Source organism: Aulonocara stuartgranti (genome assembly GCF_965226115.1).
Source record: "Aulonocara stuartgranti genome assembly, chromosome: 14".
NCBI lineage: Eukaryota > Metazoa > Chordata > Actinopteri > Cichliformes > Cichlidae > Aulonocara > Aulonocara stuartgranti.
In genome coordinates, this window is record NC_138950.1 from 17,699,518 (window position 1) to 17,724,362 (window position 24,845).

Here is a 24,845-nt window from a genome sequence, read left to right on the forward strand (position 1 = left end):
CCCCCACACGATGTTGAGCCTTGTGTTTCCTTCTGTCTTTAATCTTAGTGAAAAGAGCTTTTAACAAGGCCAGGGAGGATGAGTGGATCTGCCAAAGAAGAACAAAGGCAGGGAGGGACTTGGAGAGATAGTAGCAGAATGGAAGGCTCTGTAATCTATCACCTGTTGCCCTTGGGCGGCCCTGTACTCCCTGGGCCCTGGGCTTGCTGTGAGCTCATGTGTGTATGTATGTATATCCAGGTATGGTAAGGTGATGAATAAATAAGCAAAGAACAAGAACAAAACAGATATTCTGGATTCTTTCAAAACCTCAGATTGCTTCAAGTAATTTTCTTCACAAGGAAGGAGTTCTCTGCTTGCCAGCCACTCCACACTTATGCCAAACTCCCATATCACAGACATATTTTGACATAGTGTATTTGTGTGCTGTTTCTTTTTTTATTGATTGGTTTGTTTGTTTGTTTTGGTCAAGATAATGGGATTAATGGAGCAATATATCAGTTTCCATAGTGCACATATGAAGAAAAAGTGCAAAATTAATTTATAGTAGCATTTAAATGAGAAAAAGTATGCAAAAGTAATTATAAAATACATCAAAATAGTCACATCACGTGAGGTTAAACTCAAACTTTAGTGTTGTTAGAGGGATCTATATGGGTTTTGCTACATTCTGCTGCCTCTTAAAAACTCAGTTCTCAAGTTCCTCTATCTTTGTCTGCCATCTTGTGGCTTCATGTTGCACGTACCGTAATATAGCCTATATCCTGTACAACATACTATATGGCCAAAAGAGTATACGATGGCTTCCCTCTGCTCAGGAAGATTACATTAATTCTGTGAGAGGCAATGCACAAGCTCACTCTACTTCTTATTTCCACACTATACTGTACAATATTGTAGTAATATTTCGATGTCATGTCTTATTGCATTTATATTCGACTTTGCTCGTATTATTTATTTATTTAGTTTCATCTACCTCGTGTCTATTTTGTGGTATGTTTGTAATCGATGACAATGTGTTGCTGGAACACTGCGATTCATAAATAAACTATCTGTAAAAACTATACAGGGAAAATCTGGTGTCTTGATCTGTCTTAATACAACGCGCTTTACTTTTTAGCTTAGTTAAAGTTGGCTAGACTTCACGCTTCTCTAACTGAGCATCATTTTCTGTACTAGTCGTTCGTTCATTAGTTTAATGAGAACTGTCTATTCGTAAAATTCACTCAGTTTCTGTGCGATGCCAGTGCCCTTTCAGCGTGTTCGTCTCTTCTCTTAAAATTCCAACGTAGCCAATAACACATGAACGCAACACCACTAGATAACTAATGACGTAGCGCGTAGCTGTACTGGTTGTGGTCGGAGCAGAGGAAGCTGGGAAAGGATAAAGGAAACCTCTAGCATCGTAGATAAACACCGTAAAGAGGTGTGAAGCCAGCGGGCACACGGCTGTCACAGTACTAAAAGAACAGTAAAAGAGTCCGACTGAGTTCTCCATACAGCGAGGGTCAACATGTCTGAGACATACGGTATGTTTGTGTGGAGTAGGCGGTCATTTAATGCTTGCTAGCTGTTATGTATGACTGCTTCGTGGTCTAATGTGACAGACTGGCAGCGTTGCTATCAGCAAACTGTAAGATTAGCTTAGCTTAGCCACAGGCTAACTTGCCACCTCACCGTGTCTGTGGATTTTAACAGTAATAATTAACATTCAGTGCTGACACGTAGGTCAGTTAAAGTGCTCTGGTTGGATTTCTTCGTGTGTATTAACTGACACCTCTGTCGTTTGATGGTAGCGTGTAGTGCTTCACGGGCAACAAGGAGAGCAGAAGATGGTGAGACATCAACGGGTAAAAGTTGGCCAAACTTTAAGCAAAAGCCATTAATAGCATGTGTAGAGACGTTGAGTTAACGTGAACTTGGGGAGATTCAGGCAAGTTCTGTGACCTTGCGACAGGAAAGGCTGCTGCGATTTGATGTATATTTTTACTTTTAACTGCTAGCAACAAGGCCTGTAAGAGGAAGTTTGAAAGCGATGGTTGATCATGCATCGGTTACCTGCAGGGCAGACGTTGCTTGGTGTCTCACTGGTGTAATGCATCTGCTTCCATGCTTATTTAAAGTAACTCCGCTCTTGCACTTGACACAGATACGTTATAAATGAATCCTGACAGAATGAATGCTACCTGCACTTATCTATGATCATTCACATAATGAGCAGATACAGAGATGTATTCGTGGTCTCATAAATTCATTAAACAGTACTCTGTCTGATAGTCAGTAAGCCTGACACTGCAGAGCCATTTGTTATGAAATGGCACACCATCATCCTCTCCTGTTGCACTCCCAGATACACTCTCTCCCTCTGTTTATACTTGTACCCTGTCTCTCTCTTTCCTCGTATGAAACTTTATCCAAGTGGGCAACATTTATGGGAGAGTGCCAGCACTAATGGGACCTGTAAAAGACTTTTATTGATTTTTTTTTTCCTTCTCTCTCTCTGTCTCCTCAACTGTCTCATCTGGACGATCAAAAGTCGACAAAAAGGCATTATGAATCCAATAAGGGCCTGTTAAGTGCTTTAAAATGCATAGTTTTCACTTGTTAATTTCAGTAATGTCTATCAACATGAGAATCATGAGTTTATGTTGATGTTACAGAATTTGGCACATGTAGCAGGGGGAGAAGGAAATATTGTAGTAGTACTCCTTTTATTGAAGTTTTTGTTGCTGTTAGTTTTTATTCATCATTACTTTTTATATTGTCGGATCTCTTCCCCCCCCCCCCCCCCCCCCCCCCAAAAAAAAAGAGAGAGAGAGAGATGGGAGGGCTCACCCATTGCACCCATCCTCTCTGGTGGGGGGGTACTTAATATTGATGAGTGAGGAATAAAGTAGCCTGAGAGGGTAGTTGCTGCAGTCCATTCTCCCTGCTTTTGACATTATTGATGGTTTGATTGTTGTGTCCAGATCTCACACAGAAGTATACGATGTCTGAGAAAATGCAGAAAGGCTTGGGCTAACTTTTAAAACTGAGCGGTCTGTCTCTGATTTTTGTCAGCACTGTCACAGCCACTGAAGTGTGGTTGAGATGTTACGCTGACTGCTGTTACACAGAAAAATAAGTGGGTTTCGACGCCTTCGCTTTGTTGCAGTTACTCTGTTACCGAGACTTTGACCTCTGGCTTGTGTTGCTTAAGAAAACACCCGCTTCAACAAAGGTGCACCATGACCTGAGCTGGCGGAGGTGTGTGTCAGCAAATGAAGGTGGCTCATGGAGCAATGACATAATTGGTTTAAATGTCACCCAGAAAGTAAAGATTAATCTCATACTTTGATTTACTGTTTCTGTTGACTTTGTGTGAAGCTGGTGATATCAACAGCAGCCAGTAATCACTTGCCAGGCTTTGTGCTTTCAGAACCTTTGTTTGAGCTCAAAATGAAATTGAAAATTTACTTAAAATTCAACCTGAACAAGTTCTCAGTAGGGAAGCTGTAGTTTGCCATCATGCTTTCACATATTTAGGAGAACACTATCACTTCTGCATGTCTTGCATTTCATTTACTACCTCTCTAATTATTTATTATGTCTTACTTAACCAGAGCTAAGAGAGATTGAAAGTTGCAAGATAAAGCTTGTGAAGCCTTAGGAATTACCTGGATTACTGACTGATTTCTCATACAGGCTGGTCTTTATGTAAATCACAAGTATAGCCAGATGAGACTTGACTAATCTAACATACAAAGACTATGATTCACTTAAGCACTAACCTTTCATGTCTTGTTTCCTCCCCCTGAGGAAGAGAACTTTTCTGTTAGCAGTTTGTCTCAGAGCGTGCTGTATCATGCCTTTAAAAATGATAAGCATGGTAGAGGTAGCATCATGGTTTTGGGCTGTCCTTGGGATCTGGATGGCCTGTAGCCATTAACAGAACATTTCATTTAAAATTTATATCAAAAAATGTTCTCAGTGTAAGAACAGAGGAGCAGTTCATGACCCGGAGCTTCAAGAAGTTGGGTAACGCAGCCAGACAGTGACTCAAGTAAAACAACAGAGTGGTTCAAAAAGAAGAATTTTTGGGGAGTGATGAACAAACCGCAATCCTGACCTAGTTGAAATTATGTAGCATGACCTAGAAAGGGAGCAAACAAATATATATGAACTGAAACGGCTCTTTTGGAAGGAATGATGCAGAATTCCTCCCAATTATTGTGTTGTGTTAGCCCCACAAGCTGTACATGAAACACATGGTCAGGTCTTTACTGCTACTGCTTGGGTGGTTAAGAAATTCTGAAATCCTGGTTCCAAAGCCCTTCTTTTTTTTTTTTTTTTTTTTTGCAACTTGGTTTTCATAACTGATCAGCGTAAATTCACACACATGCAGCCACTTTTCATGCCTAACTCTCCTTATCAGATCTCCCAGTATACTGGTCAGAACTGCCGTTCAGCATACATCCAGTATGCAAATACCCCCTTGTGTTATCTTTGGCCACAGCACACAATGGCTATCTGTACTCTAAATGGGTTTGCATGTCAAGGGATCAAGTAATTATGGATCATTTGTGTTGGCTGGATTGAGCCCTTCAAAGAAAAGACCCACTTTCCACAACATCTGTGCAAAAGCCTGCCTTTGGTTATTATTCAACCTGTGTGCAAGTCTGTTGCCCTAAGCTGTGGTTAATAATGCTAAAGCTCAAACCTTGCTCTAATGACATGTGTTATTAAGTGTTGGTGCTTTTCTAAGGCTTCAGACACACTCATTTTCAACCTCAGACAAACAAGTGTATTAAATTAGAATCGTAAGTGGCAAGTTAAACTGATTACATGCTAGGCGCTTTGTGATTAGTAGGCTAATTTGGGTTTGGCAGGATACTATGAAAGTAGTAGCTCAATGGGATTAAGAGGAAGGATTGTCCCTGAGGATGGAAGTGCAAAGAGCAGCAGGTTCTCCATTGATGTTGGCATTGCATTGATCTCTACCTCCTTTTTTGTGCTTGCAGACTTCCTGTTTAAGTTCCTGGTGATTGGCAGTGCTGGGACGGGGAAATCCTGTCTCCTCCACCAGTTCATTGAGAACAAGTGTAAGTTCTAAAACGCTGCATTTCTAAAGTTTAATACTGTGCAAACACATAAATGGACACGTTCAAGAAATTATTGTAGTCAGTTTCACGAGTTGCATATTGACTAAACCATTAGTCTGCGGATGATCTGGAGAAAATTCTTCATTGACTGGTATGAGTCAGAATACAATGACAGGATGATGTGGGCATTTGTCGACCCAGAATAAAACCAATCACCACAGTTCTTTGCCTCACACTGTCCTTCAGAAAGAGACAATTTTCTGTGTGGTTAAATGGAGGGAAAACATTATACTTCCTGTAGACTTTCTCTAGCTAACAATGGCCGAGTTTACACCGAGCTCGATGCTCTCATTATATTGTTAAAATTCTCCATATGAAACATTAATTTGTTTAAAATACAAATTGAAACGTCAATTCAGTTTCAGAGGGGTGGTTTAAAAAAAACAAACCATGTCAACACTCCTTCATGTACAGAGTCGTGCTCATGATTACATTTAATTTGATTAAGATATCTCAGGGGTCCCTGTGGATAGAGAAAGAGAGGCTGGGCAACTTGGCACTGTTAATCTAATTTGCAACTCCCTGTAGCTTATAATGTGGATATGAGGTATTTGAAAACAGCAGCAGAGGTCTTTTATTAAACAAGCCAAACACCAAATATTACACATGTAGTTTTTTCGTTTGTTTTCCTGCTCCTTTATGTATATTTCACGTTGTGCCTTTTTACACTGTCTTCTGTTTGTTCCTACTGCAGTTAAACAGGACTCCAACCACACCATCGGTGTGGAGTTTGGGTCTAGAGTGGTCAACGTTGGAGGAAAGACAGTCAAACTGCAGATCTGGGATACTGCTGGCCAGGAGCGATTTCGGTATCTACCTTCAAAATTTACCTAAAGTCACAAGTCCCAGCTCCACTGGGATAATGAAGTGTCTGATGATAACTGTTAAAATGATTGGACAGTTTCTCCTGTCAAATCTCACCATCTGATCTTTTAAAGGAGCCTTTTTTTTTTCTCTCCTCCATTTTCTCCGCAGATCTGTTACACGCAGCTACTACAGAGGAGCAGCTGGAGCACTTCTTGTTTACGATATTACCAGGTAAAACAGCCACTGCCCTCGTGCTCCCACTTCCTTTTCATAAGTTTCTCTAACAAAGTGAGCTTTTTTGTTTGCTGTGATAATGGGATGTAGATACTACAGTTGTACCTTAATTTTCCCAGAATAAAAACTACATGTTTACTAAGAGTCCCAGAAGCAACAAAATGTAAGGTTGTATTTGGTGTGGGCATTGGCATCTGTGATTAATTGAAAATTTTAAATGTGACTACAATTAAAATGAAATTTTACAGACTTAACTTTGAAGCTTAGTTTATTTTTGAGTGTTCATACAGTTTCGAGTCCATATATCAACTAACAAAAGGAGTCACATTGTGCCTGTACAGCCTCCAGAAATCGTGCTGTTTAATGACAGACCACTCACATTACTGTATTTCATAAACTCTGGGTCGTAAACTCAAGATGGATTGAATGCAGTAGTTTGCTTTTAACAAACTATGGGCTTTTGTTGAGGTGAGGTGGAGTGTGGACTGTCAAGAGCTGTAATATAGAGGCATCCTCTGTCAGGTAGCGTCTGTAGAGGAAAGCAGAAGTCCATCACAGATGGTGTCACCTGACACACTCTCGCACAGGGAAACAGACAAGTGTATACAATGAAACTAGAGCTACAGCCTCATGCTGAAAACAAACTGAAACAGAAAATTGGGTAAATAACATGAATAAAATGTCTTACAGTCGAGAGACATACAATGCCCTGACTAACTGGCTGACAGATGCACGGACACTGGCGAGTCCCAACATTGTTATTATCCTGTGTGGCAACAAGAAAGACTTGGATGCAGACAGAGAGGTGACCTTCCTTGAAGCTTCACGCTTCGCTCAGGAGAATGGTAACTTATCTGTACATTGATGCATTTCAAATGCTTTTTTCCCCACTCTTAGAAGTATTTTTGTTCTCCCACACACAGAGCTGATGTTTCTAGAGACTAGCGCGCTAACAGGTGAAAATGTCGAGGAGGGTTTCTTGAAGTGTGCTCGCACCATTCTCAACAAGATAGATTCAGGTACACATTGTTTTCTTTGTTATAGAAGTGTATCTGAGGTGGATGTTTTTTGTTAGAATTTAGTGACATTTCCATGTTTTGTTTTTAATGCTTTCAGAGCTTGAGCACATGAAGTGATGTGGATCTGACATTTTTAGAGCATACATGTCTGTGTCACTGATGTTTCTCATTGTGCTTCTCTCAAAGGCGAGTTGGACCCAGAGAGGATGGGTTCAGGTATTCAGTATGGAGATGCTTCGTTGAGGCAGCTGCGACAGCCCAGAGGCACCACAACACAGAATAAGCAGCAGTGTAATTGCTAGGGGTCGGGACCCACCCTCACCCCAGCCCACAGGTCCACACAGACAGAACTCCCCCTACAGGTCAGTAACTTGTTAACTAGGGATGGGTATTGATAAGATTTTCACGATTCCAATTCCATTTTTGATTCTGTTTAACGATTCGATTCTTTATCGATTCTCTTATCGATTCTCTTTAAAAAAGGAGAACACTAAGGTCGATTAGCTTAGAACTTTGTTTTATATCTTCTCTTTGAACAAGATAGAAATTTAGGAGTAGCATGGCCTTACAAGCCCAACAGTGAGATCTTAAGAGATTCAGCCTATGGCTCTTCAATGGGGTGTCACAGGGTCCCCGGGGGAAAAAATTGTAAATGTAAAATAAATATTCTTCTGTAGCAATAACAAAGTATATCATAAATTATTCTGTAGCAATTACACAAGAATATTCAGTAATGTCCCTGCCTACAATTAAACACATTCACTTACCGAAAATTTGAGGGCATCTGCTGTGGCAAATGGGTGCAAGCCTTTTACCACAAACTTAGTCACTGCTCGGTGACATTCGTCTATCCTGGCCTGAAAGGAGACGCTACCGGTAGACTGCAGCAAGAACTGCCAGCATCTGAGCCAGACTCTGTCTGTCTCTCATCATGGTCACCTAAATGCACAGTAATGGCAGGTTTTGTAATAAGGCAGATCGCGCTAACATAATATGCACTGTTAGTTGATTATTTACCTGCGGTATTAACGGGAGAGGACGTGCAAACGTTACCGCTGCTGCTGGGTTGAGGTTCACGAGTTTGGAGCAGAATTAAAAACACGACATACATTTAAGGTTATCGCGTGTTTTGTGAGCAAATGCTTTTGCATATTCGTAGTGTTTCCTCCCTTAAATGAAATCTCTACTTTGCAAGTTGCCCTGTTGTCATCCGTTCTCGTAAAGTATGACCAAACTTTTTAGCATTTGAGCCGCCATGTTTCCTGCCAGGTAAATGACGCTCTGCAACGTGGTGACGTCATTCGGGGCGACTGGAATCGATAAGGGAATCGATTGCAAAAATGGGAAACTCAACAAGAACCGGTTTTCGATACCCATCCCTATTGTTAACTCATGTGACCAGTGGGACTTGTAAACTAACAGGTTTTATCTGTGTTAGCGTTGATGAGGGCGTGTCAGTGCTCACTTTGTTTCCTGTTCTTAAACATCTCGGCTCCAGGTTTTTTTTTTTTGGTGTGTGATCGTCCTTCCCCCTCTCCTTCAGTTCTACACACCTTGGATCACCTTGGGTCGTGGAGATCACTGCAACCTATGACCCTTGACCTCTGGTAAGAGTCTACGGCTTACCTGAGGGGGTTGGTTTGCTCTTGCGTTTGGACAGCATAACCCCTCAGTGTGAGCAAAGTGGAAATGTAAAGAGACATCCTCCACCATGGTCTCTGTTACTTATCAGACAAGGACAAAGTCAAGGGTTGTGTGTTTGGGCTGACCTACTGTTGTGTGTTATTCTTTTTTTCTCTCTTGCTCTCCGCTTTTTCATTCTGGTTTTAGCAATCCCCAAAATACTTTGAGCATTTACATATCATTGCTTGTAAATTATTATTGTTAAACTCTTTTGTGCATTCAACCTGTCCTAGTGTGGGTCATTGGGGGTTTTTTTCTTCCTAGTTTTAGCATTCATAAAGACATCCCTTACTTTTTTTCTTTTTTTTAAATCATGCATCATTAACTATATTTCTCATAAATGATGGAAAATATTATTTTCCATCATTTATGAGAATTTTATTTTTTTTAATGGAAAATAAATGATAAACATCACATTTTTTGGGTACGATTTACACCAGGTGTGATGAAAATCCTTTCTACTTTGTCCTGTCATTTTAATTTTTTCGTAGTAGACCAGATGGATTCATAGCATATAAATCCCAACACTGATATGTATAAACTCTCATGGGGGGATAATCCCATCACTCCATTCTACACCCAAACAGGCAAGGCTGTGGGTCAGGTTGAAAGCACAAAAAAGAGAACTTTTGCTCTTTATTTAAACCAAAAGTCCACAAGTCTGTAAATTGAGCTCTATCAGATTCACACCATGTTTAAATTCACATGTCCAGTTATAGTGATAAATTGGCATTATAATGTTTTTGACTCCTGCTGGGCTTTTCTCCATGACATCTCGTAGATTCATACATGCACGTACTGTATAAGACGTCACAGGAAACCACAGTTGGCTTTTGTTTGGTTTGTTTGGGAAACTTTTGTGCCGCCCAACCAGCCAAAGGTTTGACCTTTGTTTTGTTTGTTTGTTTGTTGTTTTTTTTAAAAATCATGCCACATTGTACGTTCAATTTGACAGGATTCTGTTTTTAAACTTCCAAGTAATCACTTCTCTTTAAGCTCTGGATATCAGAGGGGGGGGATAAAAGACAACACAAAATTATTATTAGACAATGTACTCTCAAATCATCTTCTTTGTTCATTGACATTGATTGTACAAGTGGAGCTATACTGGAGGGATAAATATTTCCTCATTTGACATCTTAAAATGCTAATCAAGATCCTCCATATGTGCTCGTTTGAGCTGTAGTATATGATTTGTAATATTTTATTTTTTATAGTCGGAACAATAATCCCTCATGCTCTATTGATAGGGCCATTCTCACCCTAGAAGACACCACCTCCATCAGATTAAGTTGGGTTTTGTTTTTTTGTTTGTTTGTTTTTGTGACTATCGGTGACCCTGACCCTCTAAACGGAAAAGTAGAACCGATCCATGCCAGCAAAGTGGCCCTCTCAGTATAACTGAGACACCACATCTCCTCAGTGTATGGGTCAAATTCCAAGTTTTTCCCTTTAATATCTCCCTCTGCAGCTCTGCTGCAAAATGTCAGTTTTGTTGCACCACTGAACTGACCCAGATGTTTTCTCTTGAGAACAGACCTTGTATTACTCTAGAGAGAAACAGGGGAATTTCCACAGAAACACAGTTTCCTCTCTGCTTGTAACACTGACAACATGGTTTGTGGTGCTGCTGGAGGAAAATGAGGTTGCAAGTTAATGGCTTAGAAAATCCAAAGCCCCCGCTCTGCTGTTTAATCAAAGGCACCGCTTCTGTCTGAATCACTGTCTGAGAGCAGGTCATACAAACCAAGCCAAGAGGAGCTCAAAAACAAAGTGTGCGCAAACGTATTTCTCAAGCCTCTGTGTTGGCATACGTTCTCCCAGACAAACCATATGTGTTTAAGCTCAACTGAGCCAGCACACTGAAAGGGCAAACATGAGATCATATAGGACATCAAGAGACAGATGGTCAAAACACATTGCTTTCATAAAATATTTGCATAGCATGATAGTTTGTCTCCTTCTGCAAGTGCACTTTTACTTTTGAATCTGTGTTTGTTTTGTTTATATGCTGTAACTATAGAATTGTACATTTTATTTTACTTGAACTGTATAATGTAATAAATATATTAATTTTAGATGTTATCTTTTTACTAAATGACAACTGAGATTCTTCATATGGTTTCATTTTTTTCTGATGCTGTCAGGCAGCAACAAAAAATGGTGTAATAGTGTGATCTCATGCTGTGTGAGATTTGATTGGTTTATTGCTCCCTGCTGACGTGGAGGTAATGATGGAAGGGTGTTGACTTTGTGAGCTGTAGGTGGCCATCAGCAGCAATTCTGATCACTCGTTCACAGGCTGTCATCTATGCGCAGTTATTGAGTCAACTGTTGAATTGTTAGCCTGCATTCATCTGTATTCGCTGTACAGTTCATAAAGTTAATCAGAGTAGCTATATGAACATTTTCTCATTTGTTCCAGTATAGACTTAATAATGTGATGAACGCAATCCAACTCAGTTGTTGCTTAGTAATGTTATATAATCTAACCTAAATACTACTGTACATCTCAAGTAACCTATCCTGTAAATAAGATTTGTCTATTAAGGGTGAGTGTTGCTCATTGATTGTAATGATTATGCAATTCCCAGTAAACTGCTTGTTTTTCATGTAACTCTTTTCACTGGTTTCCTGAATGTTAATGCTATCAGGGATTTTTTTTTAAAAAAAATTTTTTTAACTTTGGCATTAAGCCACTGTATTCACTCGGTTATTGCTCAAGGGCGTTGAAGTGCATCGGATCCTGAATGTTGGTGACCCCCAGCCCTCGTGCACAGCAACGCAAGCAGCATTTACAAATCAGATTTATAGCCAGCTGACTTAACAGACCTTGAAATTTAACAATGGGTCCTACTAGGTACATGATTCATTTACCTCTGCCTGCCTTTCTTCTGTCAAGTCATTTCTCTCAAAGGCAGTCAGGCTGAGGTTAGGATATCAGAGGACTCATATGATGAAGAGTAAATGCCCTCTGTCACAATTGTCTGGATTTATGCTCTTGGGTCGATGGAGTAATGGCCAGAGCGGTTTAATGTAGCTCAAGTGGTATATTGAATGATTTATTGATTTTTAGACAGGCTATCAAGATGACTTCATAACCACATTGCAAATTCACCGAGGGAAAGGATTGGCTTACCGCTAGATGGCGCTGATGCACTAGACAGGTTTAAATCTGAATTTTAAAGACTTGTATTTACATGTTTTGTCAGTAGCTTTGAGTGTTGTTTTATACGAAATCAGCCCAACAGTTTTAGCAGTGTAGCATGACTACATGTTTTAAGACATCAGAAAAAAGTCAAGATACACCTAATAAAATCCCCTCTTCCCAGAATATTAGGTCAGATACTGAAACCTTTGCATTACTTCATCTGTTTATTATTTACACAAAGAGGGAGATACTGGCATAAGTGAACAGGAGACAGTACTACACGCATCACTTTCATCAACAAACTCACAGGTGGACAAGAAGGGAAGCAGTACATATTTCACTACCGTAATTTTAAAAAATAAAATAAAATACAAAACTTGAATATATGAAACCACCTTTGAGACCTGTGAATAGATATGGTTAAAATTAGTATGACCATGTCAAAGATTTAGGCTGAGCAAAAGGATGTGAGTAAAAGCTTTTTTTTTTTTCTAAGAGGAATTTAAAATTCAACTCATTTTATGCAATGCCAAAGGAATGTATGGAAATACTGTGAGCAGGAACTATTTGTGTTCACAATATTCAACACAGGCTACACTGTATGTACACACCATACAAAGCAATTTTTACATTACTGATTTATGTAAAATATACCTTCTGTATCTAGGGATAGTTTTAAGTGTTCTTAAGAGTAACCAACCAGCACCATTTGATGTAACGAGCTGCATTAAATGACAAAGATTATTTCAAAAGCAACCGAAATCATCACAACATACCACTGTGCAACCATTGGATGTAACATGACCTATACTATTGACCACCATCAGCCATGAGGACGTCTGGACAGCACAGGTTGCCATAACAAACTGTCAGAACGACACTCGTTCTAAGCACACTCCATTCAATTGAACTAGCTGTGCTGGGTCAACTGGTCTGAAGAGGTTTCCGTAGTTTGCCTATACTCCAATCCAGATATAAATTGCGCAGCAGCCATGATGAATATCCTAAAACTTCCAAGACCTGCTTAACATTACTTATAGAAAAGGCTGCGAGGCTATTATAACTTCTCAATGCACAGGGGTCATTATAGGCAGTCTCTATGGTGCTTGTTAGTCACAGTAGTGCCATTAAATACATGTTTAGGTTAATGAGAGGAGGGCAGAAGAGAGCAGTGTGACACTTGTTTCCACACTGCACAGAGATAGATGCAATTACTTTGTGGTTACTACAGGAATAATTCATTTCTGTGGCCACTGGCTTGTGGAAGAAGAAAAACAGAATACAGCTGAGTGTAACTAAGGCAGTATATGTAATTTTAACTTGTTGAAATGTGCTGTATAGCCTTCAAAACATCCTCACCAGTAAGACGGGTGCAGAATATTGCAACATATAGACTTGTGACAAAAGATTAATTGGACTCATATCCATATGTAAACAATATTAATCTTCTTTACTAAACACCCCCTCCCCCCTTTCCCTTGAAGTCCCGGTAAATGTTGGCTGTGCAGAGACAGGAACATGACAAATGTCCATTTCAGACTGATACAAAAAAAATGAGCAAGATGTTTTGGGTGCCAGGGCAGCAGATTAGTATCCAGGTAAGATAGATGGTTATCGACTTTTTTTTTTCTTCTTCTTCTTTTTTACTCGAGTGATTGGAGCATGAGGAGCTGCTTGAGGACCTTTGTCTGACTGGTCTCCCTGATCTCCCCCGCCAGGAACATCTCATCCACCACCGTGTACACCTTAAAACACAATTCAGAGGACAGAGCCCAACACTGTGATGAAACTGAGGATATTAAGATGATTCAAAACAGAGTACAAATATCACAAAGTAGTCATCCAGCCTGCTATTTGTCATCATTGTGTAAAAATAACCAGAGTGACAAAGAAATTAACCTGACAAGATGAGTCACTCTTCTTTCCATCACCTGCTTTTCTCAGGTGTGTTGTAGTTTGTGAAAGAGGTTGTAGTTGTCAACAGCTGATTTACCTTATTTGTTGGTTTCTGGCCATGTCATACATGAGCGGTGTTAGAGTAAAGCATGTGGGCGGATGTTCACATGCTTTTTAGGTAATTAGCAATTAACACTAGCGGCAGGTGGGTCAAGGGAGTTTAAGCATTTATGAAAAGAAAAAAGAATCCACCCCCACTAAAGTATTTAAGATCAAAAAGAAAAAAAACCCTGTGATTATTATATCAGTTACCATGGCACTATACTAAAAAAAGCACTTTCAGAGCTCTCTTTTGTCCTCCTCTGTTCAAGGTCTTTTTAATTGGATATCAAGACTCTTAAAAACAAAGGGGAAGAATTCACTTCTCAATATGCTTACCTTGTAGAAGTTGAACACAAGGTCCAGCTCACACACATTGTGGAAATACTCATTCAGCACCTTCCAAGAAGCAAAGGAGCAATTGAAAATACAGACTTTCAATTCAATCAGATAAGAATCCAAACAGACTACTTTAGTAAGACAGACACACACACACACACACACACACACACACACACACACACACACCTACCTTAATGTGATGCACTAGTGCAGAAATTATGTGATGCTGTAGCAGCAGCAGAATCCACTTGAAAACCATGTAATACACTTATATCTACTACATCTAAAATGTGGCCATTTAAAATTAATGTGAGTCTGGCCTCATCTCGTTTCCACAGGAGATCATTTCGAGCAGTGATACGGTTTCATTTACAAAGCCAGAATTACTGACCCCTTGTATTTGCTACAATGAATGTTAAAACCAGCCTGTGAGCAAATCCTGCTGTGAGCTAATAGAAAGTGTGGCATGGTATCTTTTATGAGAATATTTTCACTGACTAAAATAATAATAATTTTTTTAAAAACCCTTCATTGGTGTTTAGATGGGGCTTTATGTAATAACAAGCTTGCCAGCTAGAAAGTAAGACAGCTCATTTTGAGAATACCGTAATGTGCATTCCTTCACAGTCAAACATTACATCAAATGACCTTCACTCCCGGGTGCTCTGGACAAAAAATGGTCTACTGTTTGTCTTAGCTAGTGGCAAACACTAGATTGTACTTTAAGCTCACAATTTCAATTGCTACCACATCATTTAAAGACTAAATGATTAGAAAAATAAAGAGATGTTAAACTAAGCTTTAGAGGAAAGCACACTCAAGCTGACTGATGTGTCCAGACAATCACCGTGATCTACCTATGCTCTCTAAATCACTGATTAAACTAAATGCTTGATAACAAAGGAGTTCAACCATTTTAAAAATAACTATCTCATATCAACTGTTGATTAAAGTCCATGAAGGCAGCATAACTTGTCTCGAACCTGATGCGCCACTGAAGACTAGATGGGTAAAGTTAGTTCTGTATCTGTTTAGGTGTTTTAGGTTCAGAGTTGCTCAAAATGAAACCAGCGACATTGAATTTTGGAGGGAATTCTGACAGCAGTTTGAGGGCATTCATTAGTTATGGCTAGTGGTGCAACAGATCACTATTGATCCGTAATCCGAACCGGTCCCCACTCCACAGTTCGGCACGCACATGATCCGAAGGTTCGAAAAAGAAGAAAAAAAAGTATGTGTGTGGTGCGCGTGGTCAGTCTGTCAAGCCGTAGTTATGGCCAGCGCTAGCGGTCCAAGTGGAGGAGCAGAGGAGTGACAAGATTGTTCCAAGCATTTATGAGCAGGAAAAGTCTAAAGTTATGCCCTTGTGTTTATAGCAGGTAGGTCTTTTCTTGAGATGGCATGTGGTATTTAGTTATGTCTCTGTGTGAACATGCCTTTTTTAAGCCTAACGATAAGGTGAATGTTTTGTGCTGTGACCTTTAGTGTTTTGGAGAAGTTGGTCAGTTTCATTTGGATCACTTGCAATTGTTGTTGGCCAGGTAATAATGGTAACTGTGGTGTTAAGCAACAATTGTTGCTGTGATCAACGTGGGGAGTGATACTGAATTTTGTGGCTATAGTAACCTTCTGTGGTATAGAACCACTTGGTATGTGACTATTTATGTTGTGGGGACAACAGATCACTTCTGGTTGAGATTAGGGCTGCCACGATTTGTCGACTAGTCACGATTACGTCGACTATCAAAATCGTCGACGACTAATTTAATAGTCGACGCGTCGTTTGAAGCTTTGTAAGATCCCAAAAGACGCAGGAATAAGTAGTAGGATTTAAGAGTGTAATAACGGACTGAAACAGAAGATGGCAGCACTGCATGTACAAGGATGCCAGCTGCCGTTAAACCCCGAAGAAGAAGAAGCTGTGTCCCAGAATTCATAGCGCAGCCCAGCTCAGTTTCCAACAATGGCGGCAGCTAGTTAGTTTTAATGTTACTCTTATTATTCTTTCTGGGTCACAAAATAAACGTTTAACATATTTTCAGGCGAGAATGTAGCTGTGTAAACCTCAAATATCTGCTCAGTTTATCAGGACACCACATATTTTCAAAAGCGCTCCGACGTTTTCAGAGACGTCTGTTACCCACTAGCTCGATAGCTAGGCGGGGGCTAGGCTCACTAGAGCCGTGAGAACACCGGACTCCTGGCAAATTGTTTTCAAACCCACCGCTGTCTTTCGCTACTCAGGTTAAACATGATATATAAGTCACTTAGATAACTTAACAATGTTATTGTTTGGCTTTTTTTTAGTATTTTATTTGTTCCTGAGTAAATCGGTTTGGCTGAGATTAAAGTTATAGTTTTTACACAGCTAAATAAACATCAAGCAGACAGCTGATTATCAGAAGTGTGAGATGCTCGAGAATATACTCTGGTGTCCTGTTATATTTTAGATAGCAAGGAGTTTATTAAACTTCACCGAAACAATCTGCAAATTTCATTAAAATTTAATAAACTATCATCTTGTCTTTATTTTTAGTTAGCACAGACCTTAAACACTTAAAGCTGTAAGCTAATGATAGTTATATTAGAGCAGATGCTGCTGGTGCAATAAGCTGTACGTTTTACGTCCAATGGATGATGATCTGATTAGTCGACTAATCGCAAAAATAATCGGTGACTAGTCGACTATCCAAATAATCGTTTGTGGCAGCCCTAGTTGAGATTATTAGTTACTACTATTGGTTTCAGTTGCAAACATTTCTGAGTAATCATTTTGGTTTGCGGGTGTTATACTCCAATTTGGGTTGATCGCATGTTACTATCGTGTATGCAGTGTAGCAATTTGTGTGATCTTCATAATGATTAAATCCATTTAAATTATTTTAAAAGGACTAAGTTTTTCTGTGTAGTGGTCAGACAGTAGTTTTCTTAATATGGGAGTGGCTGCAGCTCAGGAGGTAGAGCAAGTCCTCTACTGATCGGAAGGTTGGTGACTGGTTTGATCCCTGGCTCCTCCAGTATGCATGCCAAATCCACCCCAAGTTGCTCTCCCATGCAGCCAACCGGAGTATAAATGTGTGTGATTGGTAGATGGAAAGGACTTACGCACAGAAGAAAGTGCTTGTGTGAATGGGTGAATGAGGCATCTATACAGCGCTTTGAGTGTTCTGGGAGATTTTTGCTGGCTTAATCTTCTTTCCAGGGTTGATTTAGCTTGATTGGAATAAGTATGCCACCGTTGCAAGGCACACATATTGTCCTGCTTTCCCTATTTGTATTTCAGATCTAGGATATCAAGAACCAGAAGACTCCAGAGAGGTCTTTTCTTTATTTGGGGATCTTGGAAGAACCTTTTTGAGTAGGGGAGGTGGTACACCCATCTGAAACCTCTACTTGTCTTGCAGTGACAGAGATTGGATAAAGCCATGCCTGAGGTTGGCTTAGGAGGATGGCACTTCTTGTGTTTATGCTCTCTGGCCTTTCATTTTTTGCTGAAATTTTAAGTACTTTAAAATAAAATCTGTGTTTTTAGAAACTCTGGGATCAGCCTTCATGCTGTGACTTTTGAGCCAGGTCATAAAATAGTGCAATACTGCCTTTTGGCACTGCAGTGTATCTATGTGGCAAGGCGTTATCAAATCTATCAATATTTTAACGATAACATTTTTTTCCAGCATGGTATAACACTAACACTAGTCAAAAATGATACACCCAAGACTGTAAAATGAATGTGACGTAAACATAGCTTTAATAGGTTCTGGAATTTGTACTGAAATACAGCGTCGTGCTAAAAGTTTAAACTATAGATACAAGCTGTGGTATGAGTTTCGGCTAAGTCAGATTTATAGAAAACAATCTGACTTCACTAAAAACTATGAATAAGTTAGACTTTTAAAAATGCAGAAATTCAGGTAGCACTTTATTCTGAATTTAAAGCATCCTTTATACCCGAGTTATTTGAAATCCAGAATGGCTTTCACATTTGGGAAACAATATTATAATAATGTAAAAACTAAATGATGTGCTCTTCAGAAGCAACAGATAAAAAAGAAAACATATCATCTTTTAAAATTGGACTTATGTATGCCATGGAAGAAAGGGTTTATATCTGCATAACTACATTTGATATTTAAATTTGAATTTCACAGGTTGAATTATTTTATAGATACTTGCTTACTGGGAATATGCTTCAAAAATAGGGCATTCTATAGTATAATGTTGTAGTTCTATAGTCTTATGCAGATTTTATCAGCAGGAAGTCAGATCACAGCATAGTGGATCTCTGCTACCAATTCAGTTTTTACAATTGTCCTCTATTATGTGGAAGGTAAATACTTGAATAACAGCATCATTATGTGGGCAGAGGAAATATATCAAAATAAAGATATTTTTGAAAATAAATGGCAGAATTTAATTGCTGAATATGGGATGCTTTGAGCCAGGGTGAAAACTGAGAATACCAGTGGAGACTAATGAAAGAAGCAAGAGGGGATTTTGTTTTTCTTCCTGTTCTCTGTGTTATGTAAAGATTAAAAAATAATATTGAAATATATGTGCATTTAGCTATAAATGTATATAGGCTGGTAAATAATACGTGGATTCTGTTTAGCTGTACATAATAATGCTTAACTAATTTATATTCTTTTCCTCCGCTTCTTTGTAATCCAGTTTATATTTTTTTTTACTTTTTCACTTCCACTGTATATACTTCAACTTTAACTACTAAAGACCTTTACTACATGTAATTTTACTGCAATCCTTACAACCCAGAGAAGTTCTAAAGGAGCTCCAAGCCAGTGAAGGATGATAGCCTCTGAACAAAATCATTGAGAGACATTCTTGAAAACCATCAGACCATGACAACTAAATTATCATAGCTCACTTACTAGGTCTATATATTGCGCGTTTCATTTACCTCTACAAAGTTGTGGATTCCCTCGAGGTACGCCAAGTTATTATCAGTCACGTCCACACAAATACAGAAGTACAGACCAGCATAACGTCTGTAAATGATCTTGAAGTTCCTGAACTGTGAGAACAACAGAAAAATCCTCTTAAGAGCTTAATCTCGCATATTATGACAACAGCAGCAGATTTACCAGGGCTGAAGCTCCCACGGTACGGTAAAACACACCCAGTATGCATACATTCATGCTGATTTTTTTTTTAACAGCATTAAAAACCTGATCCACTAAAGGGGTTCTCTTTTCATGTGATGTTGTATTCCACTAGAATTTCATTCAGTTATCATATAACATAGAAAAAAAACATGTTAAGAGATAATGCCTGCAATATCTATGTAGTGAAGGAGCTGGGCCAGCTGTGTCATTATACAGGATTAGAGAAAAGAGGTTGTTGTTCTAGCACGTCAAAGAATTGTTTGAAAAAAGAAAATGTGGGTACATGCGGCACTGCCTAATCCCATACCTCCACAAAGTTGGTGTGCTTGGCATCTCTGACAGTAACGACAGCATGCACTTCTTCAATCAACTTCTGTTTCTCATCATCATCAAACTGCATGTACCATTTGGCCAGTCGTGTCTTTCCCGCTCGGTTCTGGATGAGGATAAAGCGGATCTGTAAGAAACAAGACAAAAAAATAAATAAATGAGGCATTCTTTACTTGTCCCTAACATCCAATATTAAGCAGTTTGACACTGACAGAATTATGAAACTCCCAGAAATGACTCATTAGCAACACACAATATAATCTTACTTTGCCTATTAGTAGCTGTCGTACATAATATAACTTTGGAGATACTTACCATTTAGGTATCCAACTATTTTAATATGTAAGATATATTACAAGTAACTGTAGCTACCCTTAGCTTATCTACAGCTTATCGACAGTTAAACATAGTGTTAGCTAAACCACACCCATTCATTTTGACAGCATCGTTTTCGGAGAACTCGGCAAAATAAAATCGATCTATTTCAGTAAACTGATAGTTGTTTGGTAAAACATCTTGATTTAAAATTGTTGGCGTCCCAGTTAGCTTATCGTTTTCTACTCACTGAATGGAATAGCCGATCTGGCGAACTCTAAGATGCTAGCAACCAAACGACAAATGCTACTGACATGAGAAGAAAATACAACATAGTTCGTTTGAGACATATTTACCATTTTCGCCTCCCAAATATAAACCTTAGAGACTCCAAAGCAGCAGGTTCCCAAGTAAGTGTGCAATAATTTTCACATTAATACATCGATATTTTATGACCGCTCGTCCGCTATCTTCTCCAAGCTAATAGGAAGTGGCAAAACTATGGCTGCGTCACGTTGCATGATGGGATTGTAGTTTTTCCTGTCACATTTAGAAGCAATGGATTTTAATATAGAACTACAACAACCAACATCCCTGTGTGGCGTCTCGTATTGAGTCGTGCAGTGGATCACATGAGAAGCAAAGAGCCCATCTCTTTAAATATTTTTGTAGTTTTTCGTGTTTGTTTCAGGTTTTATTCTTTTCTGAAAGAACTACCGGAAGCACTTCCTGTCGAATAATTTCACAAGTATTGCATTTCACTTGTTATCTATTTTTTATAGTATCCTAATACTATAAAATTGATTTTTAAAAATATGTCACTGTTCTCTTGGGCAATTTCCTGTCAGTTCTTAGACTGGTTAACACTTCTTCTTTTGGCTGCTCCCTTTAAGGGTCGCCATAGTGAATCGTTTACCTTCATCTCCTATCTCCCCTTGCCTAGCATACTCCTCTGTCACACCAGTCCTCTGTATGTCCTCCATCACTACATCCATTAACCTTCTCGAAGATCTTCCTGTTGTCTGCCTACCTGGCAGCTTCATATTTAATATCCTTTCTCGAATATATCACCTATCCCTCCGCCTCACATGTCCAAAACATCACACCCTTGGCTCTCTAACTTTATTTCAAAAGCACTTCACCCGAGCTGTCCCTCTGATATACTGATTTCCTATCCTATCCCTCCTGGTCCCACTCCCAATGAAAATCTGAGGATGTTCAACTCTGACTCCTGTCTTTTTGTAAGGGCCACCATCTCTAAACCATACATCTATATCTTCCCTTTCACTCTTGCCGCTATCCATCTGTGACAAATCACCCCTGACACTCGTCTTCACCCACTCCACCCTGCCTGCACTCTATTCTTCTTCTCTATTGTGCACTGTCTGTCACCTTCACTGTTAAATCGGTCTCCGTCTCATTCACACATGTCTATTCTGTCAGGCTTCTATTGACTTTCATTCCTCTTCTCTACCGAGGATACCTCCACTTCTCCAGGCTCTCTTCCACGTGCTGCCTGATCTCACTACAGATCACATCATCATAGCCCAAAGAGACTTTTGTCTGCTCTATTTGTTTATACACATGGTGAAAATTGCTCACATACAGACTTACTAAATGTAAAAAAGTCCCCAAACGTGATAGTGTATTTGTCACATACACAGTTAATCAAACTGTTTTATTTATATCCACTTAATTATATTAGATTATTGCGTATAATTAGCATAAAGACATATGAACAAAAAGGAAGATTTGTAGAATACAAAAGATTTATACCCAAACTCATTACAGGCTGAAAAGTAGCAATAGCCTATATAACTTATTTGCACCCTCTTGAGATTACATTATTTTTGGAGGTTGTTTTCTGCAGAGTCAGAGTTTGTTTACTGGTCTGCCTGGGCAGCCAATTCACCGCAGAACATTGCCCAGACAGCTTGGACAGCTTGCCTCTGTTCTGGGTGTTTAGGGAGTCAGAGGTGGGGGGGATGGGGGACTGTGATTGTCAGGGATTGCACAACTGTGAGTGGAGGAATGCGCTGCCCTTGGGACTGAGACATATTTTAGCTGCAGATACAACGAGGACTGAAAGTGGGATGGAAAAAATAATAATAAAATGAAAGAGGAAACCAACCAGTGATTAAACAAAAAGTGCAGTGTTTTTCTTCTGTATAATGCTTGCAGCTGTGTTTTGATTCTGTCGCGTATTTTAGAGTAAAATAAAAATAAAATTTGCCATGGTGGTTATATAAGAATTATACGCATAAGCAGCACTGCATAGCAATGAATTGTGATAGTCGCAAGACCTTGGCCTGTTTTAAAAACAAGTGGAGGTAGGCGAAAGGGATGTAAAACAGAGGCACATTATTCAACACACACTTTGACCCCAGCTAATCTTGGTCCGTGTGATTGGGGTCATGCAAATATTGCTGAGAACCTAGTGAGTAATGCAATTGGACAGAAGCGTGTGGACTTACTCAAACACAGGACAGTGCACCTTGAACCCTGTTTGACTGTGTATTTAATGATGGGTCACAATTCAAGCTTGTCAGGACACACATAGTGCACATTATGTACTTCAATTTAATAACTTATGTAAGAACAACATAATTTCTTTCCTATTTTTTTTTATTACAAATGATTTTCTGCTATGTTTTGATTCTGCTATCCAACACTCCAGGAGGTTGAATACAGTAATAACCTTTAAACACGATGCCTCTATTGTTTACGAAGGTTTAGTCTTAAATATCCCCTAAAGTGCCAAATTCCAGTTCAAAACAATAAATTGAGTTCTACGGCCACACAAACTATTTGTTTTCATATCACACAGAGTTTAGATTACCAGATCGGAATTGCATGTTCTTGAGAGTTCAAGGAAGGACTAACAGGGGGAGAGAGAAAGAATTTCAAGAGAGGGTCTCACTGCTAGACACTAAACATCTGTTTGAGCTCTTAGTACAGGCTGTTGTCTTGTACAACACTGCAGATATTTCTCCAATGTATCTCAACTCTCTGCCTTAATTTTTAAAATGGCTTTAATCAAAGTAGAAAACACTTCACAATAACTCTTGACAAGCACATAACTCAGCGAACAACACTTATAATTAGGACTAACCTTTAAGATGATTATTTTTTCTCAGGAAAGGCATTAAACATTTCCTCTCTCTGCTGTTCAATAACAGTTTAGGTGGGAGTCCTTGGATGAATGCACAACAAATCTTTCACAAATGATTCAGCCATTAACTATTTAAAACTATTAAGCAACAGTTCTGTGCAAAAGCCCTCAGCCAATGATCAATGCTAAGTGAACCACCTAGTATTGACCTATGAATGATTCAACCATAAAAAAGGAACCTAACTCAAAAGATGAACCACACCTGGTTTTCTACACATAACAGATATCAGAAAAATTAGAGACTAATTAAATTTGTTTCTTTAGACACTTTTGTTACTAGCAGTCTGTCACAATCAAATCATTTTGTAATTAGTTCCTCTCTTCTTAAGGTGGCTGTCAAGAAGCCATTCCTAAGGAAAGGAAACAAGAAGAAAAGATCAGTGGCAACAGGAGTGACGAATCCACATTTGAAGTTTTTCTCAGTTGAAATCATCATCATCAGTGTGTGTAGAGGAGATCAGGGCAGGGGTAAAACAGGGAGTGTCTAGAGTATCAGCAAAACATGGTAGAGTGTTTGTCATGGTTTGGGTCTGCAGTTCAGCAGCAGTGGTGTGAGGGATCTGATGGGAACTGATGAAATCCTGAATACAAAAATATAGAGTCAAACCTCAAACACACTTCCAGCGCAGTCAAAGGATACCTAAATTTTAAAAACACATATGGGAACTCTACTGACGTCACTCATTAGAATAGTACAAACTTTGTTTTTGCCTTATATACTGTACTTATATACTGTATTTCCACATATCCTTACAGATGTTTCAATAAATCGCTGAACCTATTTCCATTTTCCTGGCAAAATATAAAGAAACGAATGGGTTATTCAAGACCTTTGCACAGTGTTGTATAACTAATGCTTGAATCTGTCCAGGGAAATGGTGGTCAGTTTTGCAAGGAAGTGGTATGGGAGCCGTGGGGCCATGAACGCAGATGGGCCAAAATAAAATAAATTAATCACAGTCATGATAATATAAACACATTTCCTTTTTATGCGTAGAAAAAATAAATAACCGTTTCATGTTTAACAGTAATCCAAAATGAGACATTAAAGACATTAACCCCACTTTGATACAACTCACAAATAAGTCCATGTTGGACAACGGAGCTAGTTTGCTGTTCTTCAATTTAAAATAAAAGAAAGGGCTATAAAGAAATGAAACTAGAAAGTAACAGAAATGGTTAAAGTAACTAGAAGTAGCTGGTTGCTAGCTAAAGCATAGTCACCCTTTGTGTGCGTGTGTTTTTTGTTGTTTCGAATATCTCTTTAATGTATTCAGCATGTTATACGTCAACTATTTTTTTTAGTTTAAATATACACACGTATGGAAGAGTATTATGATGGTTCATTTCAAATAAATTCACTGTTGGTCTCGGCTTACTAGTCACCATTAGCTACGCCTTAATAGTGTGGCGGTGAGCAGCGTATCATAAACAGTCTGCGTTTGTTGTAATTGTGTATATTTACCGCTGGGCGAGAGTGTCTCTCTGTGAAGAGCATGCCGCCATTACTGGGAAGCTGGGGAAAAAAATAGACTT

The 24,845-nt window shown here is 39.1% G+C and overlaps 2 protein-coding genes across 3 annotated transcripts; one reads left to right on the forward strand and one right to left on the reverse strand.

The window, feature by feature from the left end:
• The first annotated feature begins 1,340 nt into the window (after positions 1-1,340).
• rab4b (RAB4B, member RAS oncogene family) lies at positions 1,341-11,501 on the forward strand. 2 transcript variants are annotated; one of them, XM_082503319.1, is made up of 8 exons: positions 1,341-1,529; positions 5,001-5,081; positions 5,836-5,950; positions 6,117-6,179; positions 6,873-7,027; positions 7,106-7,201; positions 7,388-7,563; positions 8,745-11,501. In XM_082503319.1, exons 1-7 carry the CDS (start codon positions 1,514-1,516, stop codon positions 7,501-7,503), a joined length of 642 nt encoding a protein of 213 aa, XP_082359445.1. In that variant the 5' UTR covers positions 1,341-1,513; the 3' UTR covers positions 7,504-7,563; positions 8,745-11,501. The 2 variants fall into 2 exon arrangements, with proteins under 2 accessions (XP_082359445.1, XP_082359446.1); XM_082503320.1 differs by having other exon boundaries at positions 10,135-11,501.
• Positions 11,502-12,240: 739 nt separating this feature from the next.
• ap2s1 (adaptor related protein complex 2 subunit sigma 1) lies at positions 12,241-20,656 on the reverse strand. The gene is made up of 5 exons (XM_082503321.1): positions 20,494-20,656; positions 19,800-19,949; positions 19,288-19,401; positions 14,370-14,429; positions 12,241-13,780 (listed from the first exon to the last, which is right to left on the reverse strand). The coding sequence occupies exons 1-5, from the start codon at positions 20,494-20,496 to the stop codon at positions 13,679-13,681; spliced, it is 429 nt and encodes a 142-aa protein (XP_082359447.1). The 5' UTR covers positions 20,497-20,656; the 3' UTR covers positions 12,241-13,678.
• Positions 20,657-24,845: the final 4,189 nt, after the last annotated feature.